This window comes from Tursiops truncatus, chromosome 3 (genome assembly GCF_011762595.2).
Source record: "Tursiops truncatus isolate mTurTru1 chromosome 3, mTurTru1.mat.Y, whole genome shotgun sequence".
NCBI classification, from domain to species: domain Eukaryota; kingdom Metazoa; phylum Chordata; class Mammalia; order Artiodactyla; family Delphinidae; genus Tursiops; species Tursiops truncatus.
In genome coordinates this window covers 98,048,062-98,060,606 of record NC_047036.1, presented here as the reverse complement: position 1 = coordinate 98,060,606, position 12,545 = coordinate 98,048,062, and the positions used below count along the sequence as shown (strand labels likewise).

General features: G+C 38.5%; 1 protein-coding gene across 3 annotated transcripts in view; it reads right to left on the bottom strand.

The window, feature by feature from the left end:
- Positions 1-11,111: 11,111 nt before the first annotated feature.
- HSD17B4 (hydroxysteroid 17-beta dehydrogenase 4) overlaps positions 11,112-12,545 on the bottom strand; it is a 91,535-nt gene continuing 90,101 nt past the window's right edge. For all 3 annotated transcript variants that reach the window (XR_012330831.1, XM_033853105.2, XM_033853104.2), the window contains one exon: positions 11,112-11,459. Coding sequence is in view for 2 of the 3 variants with exons in the window: in XM_033853104.2 (XP_033708995.1) it covers positions 11,370-11,459 (90 nt within the window). In the remaining variant the exon portion in view is untranslated. The remainder of the gene's footprint in view (positions 11,460-12,545) is intronic.

Genomic DNA, 12,545 nt, shown 5'->3' with positions numbered 1-12,545 from the left:
GGCAAAATGTTTCTTACCAGAATCCATGGGTTTGGAATTCCAAAATTAGAACAATACCCATACCTCACAGTCCTAAATGTGTGTATTTCTTGCCCAATGGTATTTTTACTATCTGAAAGTGTTTTCTTTAATCTTCTTTGATGCACTTTCTCCTATTCTTTCTATTGCTCACACTGTAAACTTTGAAAATAAATGTCCTTAGGCATCAACTCTGTGATGTTTACTAAAAAACCTGGCAAATTTTTAATGGGATCATTACAAATTCTGCTTGTTAAACCCAAGGAAAAGTATAGGTATATCAATATTTTAAATGGAAAGCCCATCAAGGCAACATGCCACACAGACTTAGGAGATTAGTGACGTGAGCTGGGTTTGATTCCTGGCGCCACTACATCCTAACTCTGTGACTTTGGGAAAGTTTACTCTTTGGAAAAAATGATGAAAATTGCACATAACTCACAGGAATAGAATGCAATCATGTACGTGGGGCGCCGGCAAAATGGATAAGGCAGCAGCGTTTCATAGTGATTTACAAAGATTGCCTGTATCCAAATCCCAGATCTGCCACTTAGCTATATACTGTTGAGCAAGTTATTGAACCTCCCCAAACCTGTCTCCTTGTCTTTATAATAGGGATGATGGTACTATCTACTTCGTAGGCTTGTCGTGATGATTAGCTGGGATAATACTTGTAAAACCCTTGGCACTGGGTCCTGCAGCTGGTGGGCAACTCAGGGATGCTAGTTCCCTTTCCCAGCATCCTCTTCCCAAGCTGTCTCCAAGTTTCCCTACTCACTTCTCCCTACTTTGCCATCCTACTTTGCCCCAAAGGAAAAAATACTTGTAAGGGAGAGGCAGAATTCCTTTGAGAGAAAGAATTATCTTTGTTTAGGCATATACACTGAAATCCTCCCTAGCTGTGAAAAGAGCTCCAGTGGACTGGTTGAGAAACAGAGCTAAACTGTTAGGTATATTTGCTTTATTAAGCATGGAGATGTGGGAGGTAAGGAAGGCAGATGTGAGAGGAGTCAGCCTATTTGGGGCTTTTCAACAGTGGGAGTGGCAAAGGCACTAAGAACCAGAGAATCTAGTATATTCCACAAGTAGCCTACTGGGCTAAGCTGTGAGGTAAACCCTCTGTGTTAATCCTAATGCTTCAGTCCTGGTCTAGTACACATAACTACCTTGTGTAAATGGTTTGGGATAAAATATGAGCAAAAATGAATGCTGTTCCGCATTTAGATTCAATGCAATGATAAAAGAAGGGAATAACTGAATAAGGAGAGATGAGAGACTGCTAATTCAATGGAGTCAGAAAATTGTATCAAAAGATGAATAGAAAAACTATTAACCACTGCTCCCCTCCCCAAGAATACGTGGACATGTTGGTAGGGACATGGGAGTTCGTATTGTAAGCAGGACGGAGACTCTTTGAATTAAACATTAAATGAAAGGTGACCAAAGAGACTGAAAAACCTGGGCCCCCCCCCCACCTTCTTTCCACCAAGACTGCTGACATCTTGACTATGCCAATTCTCTTTTTTCATCACTGGTTTTCATTAGACATCTATATACAGTATTATTCCTACTTGATAAAGTGAAATAATTGGTTTCAAACGAAGATTAGAACTTTACTGTTTATAGACTCCTAAAATCTTGAAACCAGAAGACCTTCTGGTGATGACCTACCTAGTTCAAGCTCTTAACAACTAGGAGACCAGCCTAGAGAATGCTTGCCCGGTTTTCATGCAAGTTACCAGCAGCAAATGGACTTGAGTTTTCAGCCAAGGGCAACTATTCCCTTCCTTATCATTGGCTGTTTCAAGTCAGAAAGGGAATAAAATTAAGCCTAGGTATGTAAGGGGGCTCATAAAACTAGGGAGCTATTACTAGTTGCCTGCATATATTCCTGAGTTGTGATGTTAGTTAACCCATTTTAGCAACAGATAATCTCTTTATTTCAACTACACCAATCAATGCATTATTATATCAGATAACTTTCTAACGTTCTCCTTAGAATAAAGTATCATGATGAAACTCAATCTTTGACATATAAAAGTGAAATTGAGTATGAAAGCAGACCCATTTGATTATCATAATTTCTGAAGTTTTTCATAGAGAACAGACTTGTGGTAGCCAAGGGGAAGGTGGGGCGGGGAGGGATGGATTGGGAGTTTGGGATTAGTAGATGCAAGCTAGTATATATGGGATGCATAAACAACAAAGTCCTATTGTGTAGCACGGGGAACAATATTCAGTACCCTGTGATAAACCATAATGGGAAAGAATATGAAAAAGAACGTATATATATGAATAACTGAATCACTTTGCACTACGGCAGAAATTAACACAACATTGTAAATCAATTATACTTCAATAAAGTAAATTTTTTAAAACTTCTGAAGTTTTCATTCGCTTTCCTATGTCTCGAACTGATTTTCAGGTGAGTTAAAGTGAACACAATTTACAAAATTCAATGCCTTTACAAAGAATATGAAATTTCAATAGTTTCTCTTGCAGTCTAATTATTGAATAAGCAATTAAGCTAATTTTCACTGAATTTATGAAATGAAAATCAACTAAACACTTTAACCTAATTTTGGAGATTTGTAACGGGATTAGTTTTTAAATGGCTGTGCGATAAAGTCATAGTTCTACAGCAATTCAATATGTTTACAATAGTAATAATTTTACTTTTAAGATCTACAAAGAAGATAAAGATGAGCTACTGTATGGAAATTGGAGTTAACAGACCATGTCTTAGGCCTCTAAGTATTATTCTTTTATAACAGTTATAGTTATAAGCCTAATTAATTCAAGAAAGAACTTGATTTTGTCAACTACAAGATTTTATCAGAAAAATACAAAGAATATTGGTTTGGATATTGGAGGAGGGGTGGAGGTCCCAAAGAGATGAGTCCCTAAGGTTTTGTAAAAAGGCACTTAGGGAAAGAAACTTTAATACATAAAGAAAGGAGGTATAAGGTATAAGTGAGAAGCATATTTTCAACTCTGTAAGAATTAGAAATAAAAAATGCCAAAGATTGGCCTCTCTGGTCCAATTAATTATACAATACCCAGACTTCTCTTATTTCACCTTTAGTTAGAGAATTTTCTATAATTCCAAAGTTACAGAGCAAAGTACTGCTAGCTTTATAGACACAGCGCTTCTCAGAGCCCCAATCTCCTTAATTAAGGAGTCTATTTTAAGACAAATCATATTACCTTAAAAGACAGGGATGGAAAGATATGTTTAGAGATACTGCTTGGAATGCATAGTAGAACAAACACAAACTAGGAGATGGTGAGTATGTTTCTTGGTCTGACTCTTACACCTCTCCCAGTATGACCTGGGACAACTCACCAACTTCTCGGAGTTTCACTGCCATCTGTCAAATTTTTTTTTTTTTTTTTTTGATTGTCAACTCTAAATAATAGAAACTGACAATACACACGTGGAGACATACACACTCCTTAAACAACTGATGGGAAAACGTTCATTCTCTAATTTTAAAACGCAATTTAAATCAAACCAGAGAAACCACTGAACATCTGCTAAAGAGTAAGAATTCCTTTTAATGATAATCCTTAAGAAGTAATGATAAAATTGGATTCACTCATGCAATGAGCTGCTTAAGATCAGATATTCTCTCTTCCTTATTCCCATCTAAATCTTTAATGCCTGGTGCACATTAGGAGTTCAATAAACAGTCATTAACTGACTATCCATTGGTGGGCTTGAAAATTGTTATTTGGGAATCAGTACGGTTACATGTAGCAAAAACCATGTATCTGGAATAGCTCACACATTAGGCTGAAAGGTGAAGAGTGAGGGGAAATGGTTTATTCCAATCTGTCCTAACTCACCTCCACAGGCCAATAAACTTGAGTACTCTTTACCAGGCAGAGGAAAAAGAGGACACGTCTATTTTTACAGGGGACAGTGGGCCAGAAGGTAGTGGTACCAAAAGCCCCTCTCTCTAATCTCCCAACCTGAAATCTAAGGTGAAATACTCTTACTGCCCAGGTGTCCTCCCTTGGGACATGGGCCAAAGTGATGGCTCACTCTAGACTGAGGTTTGGTTGCCACAGAACCCCAACTTCAGTTGACTATTCAGAAAGGCAAAAGAGTCAGATCGTTGAAACACACAGTACTACCCACCTTCTTGTGATACAGTCTGCGAACAGGACTGTATCTTCGGATGATGACGGGTTCCCAATCAGACGCGGGGGCCTGCTTCTCCTGGTCCTGCACCTGCACACAGCAGTACGCACTTCCTGCCTACTTTACTTCCACAGACACCTCATTTGAATCAGAGGTCTAAGTCATATTGCTTCAATTGCTTTCTCTTGCTTGGCGATACAAGATTTAGTCACATTGGGAACTAAGGGACTGTTGCAGTCCGTAGGCATTGACTTGTATAAGGCTTTTTGTATAAGACTTTTGTTTTTTATGACAGAACTCGCCATTCATAAACGTGCTGACATGTTTGCTCTCCTCTCCTCACCTCCCAAAGTGGGATAAGCACAAATGAAACTTCTTGGCTGTATAGGACTGTCACAAGCTGCTCTCACCCTTTGACCCAATAATCCTACCCCTAAAAGCTTTGTCTAAGAAAACAGTTCAGAAGAATTGAAATGTCTAAAACAGTAGTGTTTAAGTAGAGGGTAGTGATTCGTGAATGTTGATGGCGATGAAAAGGGAAGATCAAGGGGATACTGGAGTTGCTGGTTTGGAAAACTGAGTGGATGTTGGTGCCACTCGCCGACACAGGGAATGCATCACGTGGCTGGTAGGGGCACAGCCAGTGTGTGTGCCGTGTGGTTTTACCTGCCTGGGTGTGGGAGTGGGAGAGGGCCTTTCACACTTCCATAATTCATATGAATTCATATTTTCGTAACTGTTCAAAGCAAATAAAGGTGACAGTTCAATATTTTGTTTTCTAAACTGGCACTCTCAGCACCTATGCCTGAAGGCCATATCCACCGCCACCACCCCCTGCAACCCTGGCCTGTTTTGGACAGGTTTTTACATTTTTTTTACAAAGCTGTTTTAAGAAAAAGAAGATGCTACAGAGACCACATGCGGCCTACAAAGCCTAGAATGCTACTCTCTAGCCCTTTACAGAAAATGTTTGCTGACGGCTGATTTAACCCATCATTGTTCTTTACTGACATGCTTCCAACTTCAAAAGAGACTAAGGAAGACAGAGCTGTTCAATCTCCCTTCACATAAAACTCACTTGAAGTGATACTTTTTAGACATCATTTTATGTCTTCTTCCACGCTGCCTTCAAAAACTTCCCTGGCCAACACTGCCCCAACTCGCGGCGCTTTCTACTTCTCTGTTTTCTGACTCTTATCAGCTGTGGACTCAAAAGTTATGCAACCAAACTGTCTACAAGACGGATTCTGGATGAGGCCATCAACAGCTCTCCCATGAGCAAATTTTGAATTTTAGTGCCTCAATATTTTACCTCCTCAGATATCTTTTTATTTTTTAAGCTACGATAACCCTGATAGCTGGATGTCACTTACTAGGCAACTTCAGCCAATATACTGCAGACACATGTAATATAAATCTAGATTTTCAGTCGACACTTGCAGTTTTTCTATTTTGCCTATCTATGGGTTTTTAAGTGGGTTATTGTCTTTCCTCTCCCCACTTAAACAGCTTAGTTCACACCGACCTAAAACCTTCTGCTCTTCAGAAAATCAGTTTCCTTAACGTTCACCTTTTGAGGTTTCTCAGCTTCAGAATTTCTCCACGGCATTGGATTATCGTTCAGTTTTGCTGCAATAGTTGTTGACTTAAAGGATAAAGTTAATGTTGGGGTAGTATTCTTATTAAATAGATTATTACTCAAATCTATTTCTCTCCAACATAGAATTCAGCTTTCTCAGATGGTTTGCTTTAAAATACACACACAGAGTCCTGTGAGGAGCAAACAGAGGCTGTTCTACCAGTGTGGGTTACAAAGAGCTTCGCACAGGGAACACGCGGGGGAGGCATAAGGATACGGAGGACTTTGCCAGGTGATGGGGTGAAAAGGCAAAGAAACCTTAGGGTAGACTGTTGAGATTAGGCTCTCCATACTCTAAATTTCCTCTGGTATCATACCTGATTCACCCTCAGGCCTTGTGGTCTGGCTGGGGCTGATCCTATCAGTGCAGAAGAGTTACCATGTCAGGCCTGAGACTGCTGTCCTTAGAAAGGTTCGCCTGCAAGGTTGGCCCTTCGCTGACATGTGGGAACTTAGAATTTTGAGAAGTTTCCCGATGTTCCCTCACTGAGGAGAGCGGTTCCCTGCGCACAAACTGCCCAATGTGGTTGATGCTAAATGCCCGCATTCCTTTTAGAAGGCTGGAATTCTGGTGTGCCCTCTGGCAGAAGACGCCTATGTGACCAGCCTCCTGATGAAAACCTCAGACACTGGGTCTTGGTAGACAGTTCACATGCCGTCATGCTAGGAAAATGAAGCATGTCCTGGATGACTCCACAGGGAAAGACTCTTGGAAGCTTTTACCTGATTTCCTCTGGACTTATTCATGCACGCTTTTCCCTTTTCTGATTTTGCTTTGTATATTCTGATATAATAAATCAAAGTCATAAGTATGACTATATGGTGAGTTCTGTGGTCCTCCTGACAAATCACCAAATCTGGGGAAAGCCTTGGGGCTCCCCAACACACTATCCTTTGCTGCATGTACGGACCCTGATAGATGCAGGCCAATCAGCATACCCACCAATCTCTAGCTACAGTGATGAGTTCAGGGATTGGCTTATGATCAATGACAGCTAGTGAGAGCAGGTAAGGTCTTCCCTGGGGCTTTTGGTAGAACCCAGTGGTCTCTCTTCTGCTGGTTGATTTGAGATGCAACCACGAGGCTGTACCTCTTGGCTGCCATCTTGTGACCACAATGAGAATAACTTGGAGCTGCCAGGGTTGTTACCACATGGAGCCTGTGGATAAAGCGGGCAGAGAGATGGCCTGGGTAACACTGACTCATTCAATGATCCCCCTTCAAAAATCTACCCATCTAGATTTTTTTCCGTTATGTGAAAAAGTTTTATGCCAATTTGAATTGGTTTTATTACTTGCCACTGAAAGAATCCCAAATGATGCAAACTTGAACCATGCTAAACAGTCTGACAGTAAGATGACCAAGTAGGAATCATCGCAGGTTTCTAAGTTGGGAAGTCACATGCTCAGATGTGTTAACCTCTGGAGGCTGCAGGGAAGTGGGTGGCAAGACGGTGGTAATGAAAGACTGGAAAGCAGTTGGAAAGCCATTAAAATGAGCTATCAAGTACGAGGTACTAGGGTACAAGTACTTGGGTAGGAGTGGCATAGAGTAAAATCCTTAAATATTCAGGAAATAGAAGTGATAAGAGTTGGTGAAGGACTGGATATGGGGTGTGAGGAAGAGAAAAGTCAAGGATAACTCTGGTTTCTTAGTTTAACTCAGCAAAAGGTGATGTTCTTAACTAAGACAAAATAAGAAAAGATGCACATTTAGGAGTGGAGAGGAAGATCACATGTTTATTTTGAACATGTATCTGCAGTAACTACACTTGACCCTTGAACAATGGGAATAAGGGGGTTAAGGGCACCAACCCTCCATGCATTTGAAAATTCGTATATAACTTTACAGTGGGCCCTCAGCCCGCCATATCTGTGGTTCCATATCTGTGGATTCAACCAACTATACAAATGGAATAGTACTGTAGTATGCGTTTATTGAAAAAAAACCCGAGTATAGGTAGAGCCATGCAGTTCAAACCCACATTGTTCAAGGGTCAACTATATATGACAACAGTCTAGTAGTCATTTGGCACTGTGGGTGGAACTATGGAATTATGGCAAGATCAGAGTTGAAGATAATAGACTCAGAGTTATGAATACTCAGGTGATGGTTGAAGATAAGGCAGTAAATGAAATCACTCAGGAAGAAAACACCTACCAAAAAGTGGAGAGGGCTGAAACGTCAATCAAAAATTCTGTAAAGACAGGTAGACAGAGGAAATTACCAAAGAGACAAGCAGAAGTCAGGGAGATTAACTCATAGGTTCATTTAAGAAGGTAAAATATTTCCCACCAGAGAATAAAAGGGAAATAAAGAATTAAAAAGGATGGTGCGGGCTTCCCTGGTGGCGCAGTGGTTGAGAGTCCGTCTGCCGATGCAGGGGACACGGGTTCATGCCCTGGTCTGGGAAGATCCCACATGCCGCGAAGCGGCTGGGCCCGTGAGCCATGGCTGCTGAGCCTGCGCATCCGGAGCCTGTGCTCCGCAACGGGAGAGGCCACAGCAGTGAGAGGCCTGCGTACCGCAAAGAAAAAAAAAAGATGGTGCACTCAACATGATGGTACACAACATGGTATAATATTAAATATTACAAAAAGGTTAAGGAGCATGAGGACTAATAGGAAGCTACTGAATCTGGATACCAGTAGCTCTCTGACCATTAAGATTGACAGAGATGGGTTAGTAAGGTAATTAAAAGGTCATTTTCTTAATATGCTTTAAGCATCTAGGGTATATATTCAACAATTTCATTCATTAATATGTAGTGGCATTTGATTAACTTTACTATGCTATTTCTATTTGGAAGGACACTAAGCTGTTCCAAGCGCAACTATAAAAGACAAACATTAAAAGACTGCCATTTGGTTTTTTTAAATGCAACTGGCATAACAATGAATCATCCTAAATTAAATTTATGTGATGCAGTAAAAGTAGTTCTTAAAGGGACATTCACAGAAATAAATGCCTATCTTAAGAAACAAGAAAAGTCTCAAACAACATAATTTCACACCTCGAGGAACTAGAAAAAGAAGAACAAATGAAGCCCAAAGTTAGTAGAAGAGAGAAAATAGCAAATGTTAGCACAGAGATAAAGGAAACAGAGACTAAAAAAATCTACAGAAAAGATCAATGAAACTAAGAGCTGGTTCTTTAAAAAGACAAACTAAATTGAGAAACCTTTACCTAGATTGACCAAGAAAAAAAAGAGAGAAAACACAAACAAAATCTGAAATGAAAGAGGAAATGTTACAATTGATATCACAGAAATTAAAAGGATCACAAGAGACTACTATGAATACCACCAATAAATAGGATAACCTAGAAGAAATGAATAAATTCCTAGAAATGCACAATGTCCCAAGACTGAATAATGAAGAAATAGAAAACCTGAACAGACCAATTACTGGTAAGGAGACTGAATTAGTAATATCCCAACAAACAAAAGTCTAGGACCAGACAGCTTCACAGGTGAATTCTACCAAACATTCAAAGAAGAATTAATACCAATCCTTCTCAAACTCTTCCAAAATTAGAAGAGGAGAAAACTTTTCCAAACTCATTTTACAAGGCCAGTATTACACTGATACCAAAACTAGACAAGAATGGCACAGGAAAATTACAGGCCAATATCACTGATGAACACAGATGCAAAAATCCTCAACAAAACATTAGCAAACCAAATTCAACAATACATAAAAGGATTATAACCATGACTGAGTGGCATTTATCCCAGGGATTCAAGGATGGTTCAACATCTGCAGATCAGTCAACGTGACTCACCATACATTAACAAAATGTATGGATAAAAATCATATGATCATTTCAATAGATGCAGAAAAGCATTTGACAAAATTCAACATCCATTTATGATAAAAGCTCCATTTATGATAAAAGCAAAAATAAACAAATGGGACCTAATCAAACTTACAAGCTTTTGCACAGCAAAGGAAACCATAAACAAAATGAAAAGACAACCTACAGACTGTGAGAAAATATTTGCAAATGATGTGACCGACAAGGGCTTAATTTCCAAAATATACAAACAGCTCATACAACTCAACAACAACAACAACAAAAAACCAATCGAAAAATGGGCAGAAGACCTAAAGAGACAGCTCTCCAAAGAAGAAATACAGATGGGCAATAAGCACATGAAAAGATGCTCAACATCACTAGTTATTAGAGAAATGCAAATCAAAACTACAATGAGGTATCACTTCACACCAGTCAGAATGGCCATCATCAAAAAGTCTACAAATAATAAATGCTGGAGAGGATGTGGAGAAAAGGGAACCCTTGTAAACTGTTGGTTGGAATGTAAATTGGTGTAGCCACTATGGAAAACAGTATGGAGGTTCCTTATAAAGCTAAAAATAGAGTTACCATATGATCCAGCAATCCCATTCCTGGGTATATATCTAGAAAAGACAAAAACTCAAACTGGAAAAGATACATGCACCCCAATGTTCATAGCAGCACTATTCACAATAACCAAGACATGGAAACAACCCAAATGTCCGTTGACAGATCAATGGACAAAGAAGATGTGAATATATATATACAATGGAATACTACTCAGCCATAAAAAGGAATGAAATATTGCCATTTGCAGCAACATGGATGGACCTAGCGATTATCGTACCGAGAGAAGTAAGTCAGACAGAGAAAGACAATATTATATAATATCACTTATATGCAGAATCTAAAAAAATAATACAAATCAACTTATTTATAAAACAGAAACAGACTCACAGACATAGAAAATAAACTTATGGTTACCAAAGGGGAAAGGAGAGAGAGAGGGATAAATTAGGAGCACAGGGTTAACATATACATATCACTATATATGAAACAGCTAAACAACAAGGATTTACTGTATAGCACAGGGAACTATATTCAATATCTTATAATAACCTGTAAGGGAAAAGAATCTGAAGCTGTATGTCTGAAACTAACATAATATTGTAACTCAACTACAGTTAAATTTTGAAAAACAGAAAGTTATATATTTGGTAGATTTCCAAGCATTATATGAAAGTAAAGAATTTCCAGCAAAAGGGAAGGGAGAAGAAAGAAAACTATTTGAAAACACAAAGACCTTTATCTTGCCTTAAAGCAGAACACTATCTATCATAGCAAAGTATGAAAATGAATAAATATACTAAAATTCATGTTAAAATTGGGATATCAATAAAGAGAAGAGAAAATAACAAAACAAACTGTAAAAGGCATCAAAGTGGCCTCTACTCATTTCATTTTCCTTACAACTTATAAATGCCATCACAATTCTGAAGAGACTGGACTTCAGTGAAAGTTTTTTATTATGAAGACATAGGTCTAAGAACAGAAGGATAATCATGTGCCAGCTTACAGTTCCTTGTAAAAGTAATAACATGAAAAATTAGTAGAAAATGAACATCTGAAAAGTTATCTGTAATCTGAAAATGTTAAGCAATTTCCCCTGTATCTTAATTTTGACCATTTTTGCTGAATCACTTTTGCATATTTAGTTGAAGACAGTATTTAATTTTTCTATTGTAATTAGTAACGTAGTATGTCCTTCAGAGCTTGGCATATTCTTTAAGAATCATCTGAAGCTTCTGGCTCAACATGATGTTCCCTCTGGCCTTCAGTCTGCCACTAAAGAATGCCTGGAAAGGAGAGAGGGAAAGACAGAACCAACCTTTACCATGTCACATTGTATTTCTTTTTTAAAAAGATCATTGCTTAGACTGAATACAATTGAGTTAATAACTCTGGACAACAAAGGCAACTTTTATCTAGCAATGATAGTTCAATGATTATAGATAACACCCATATTTTTAGATATCTAAGAAAAAATAAAGACTCCTTGTGTATTTTAGAAAACCATAGAATAATTTATCTGAATTGACAGATCTGGGAATTCTGCTTCAACCTATGCTTATGGCTTTAGCCTATATTCTTAAATGTGAATTTAAGACCATATGAATAAAAGGCTTTACTGTATTACTAACAATAAAAACACTGAGTTCAGAACTTTCAAAAGTAGATTTAAAATATTTATTATATCTTCATGAAACAGAAGGCCATATAATGGCAAAATAAGATAGTGTAACAAAGTAGTGAATAGATCCTGGGCTGTAGCATCAGAATGCCTGGGTTTAAATCTAGGCTCTGCCACTAAATGCAAGGTGAGCTTGGACAAATTACTTAACCTCTCTGAGCTCTGGCCTCCTTATCTATAAAGGGCATGACAACAGCACCTAAATAGCAGCTTTGTTGTATGAGTTAAATGAAACAGTGTGAAAAGTGCTTAGCTTAGCATTCGACATGTGGAAGGAGCTATTAAGCTCATTATTACCAAGCAAAAGACTATAATGTCAAAACACTAAGAGCTCCTGTACCACTTTTTTTCTGACCTGACAATAGAAACTTGTGCAAGTTCTCCCCCCGGTGTCAAGTTCCCTATCAGTAAGATTAAAATGATAAAACACAATATAGCTTATTGAGAAAATAACATACAGAATATGAAGTGAAAAAGAAGTCTCTAGATTTTTAGCTAGATGTACATGTACATCTACATGTACATGTAACATTACAAAGCAGCCTCACAAATAAAATATCACTTGAGAAGCACAGCCATCAACCTGAAGTGGGCATATCAGCAAAAAAGAAATTCAAAAGCTTAAAAACCTACTCAAGGCCACAGAGCCAACAAAAAGTGGGCCAGGACTAAACACGGGTGTTCTCTGCTT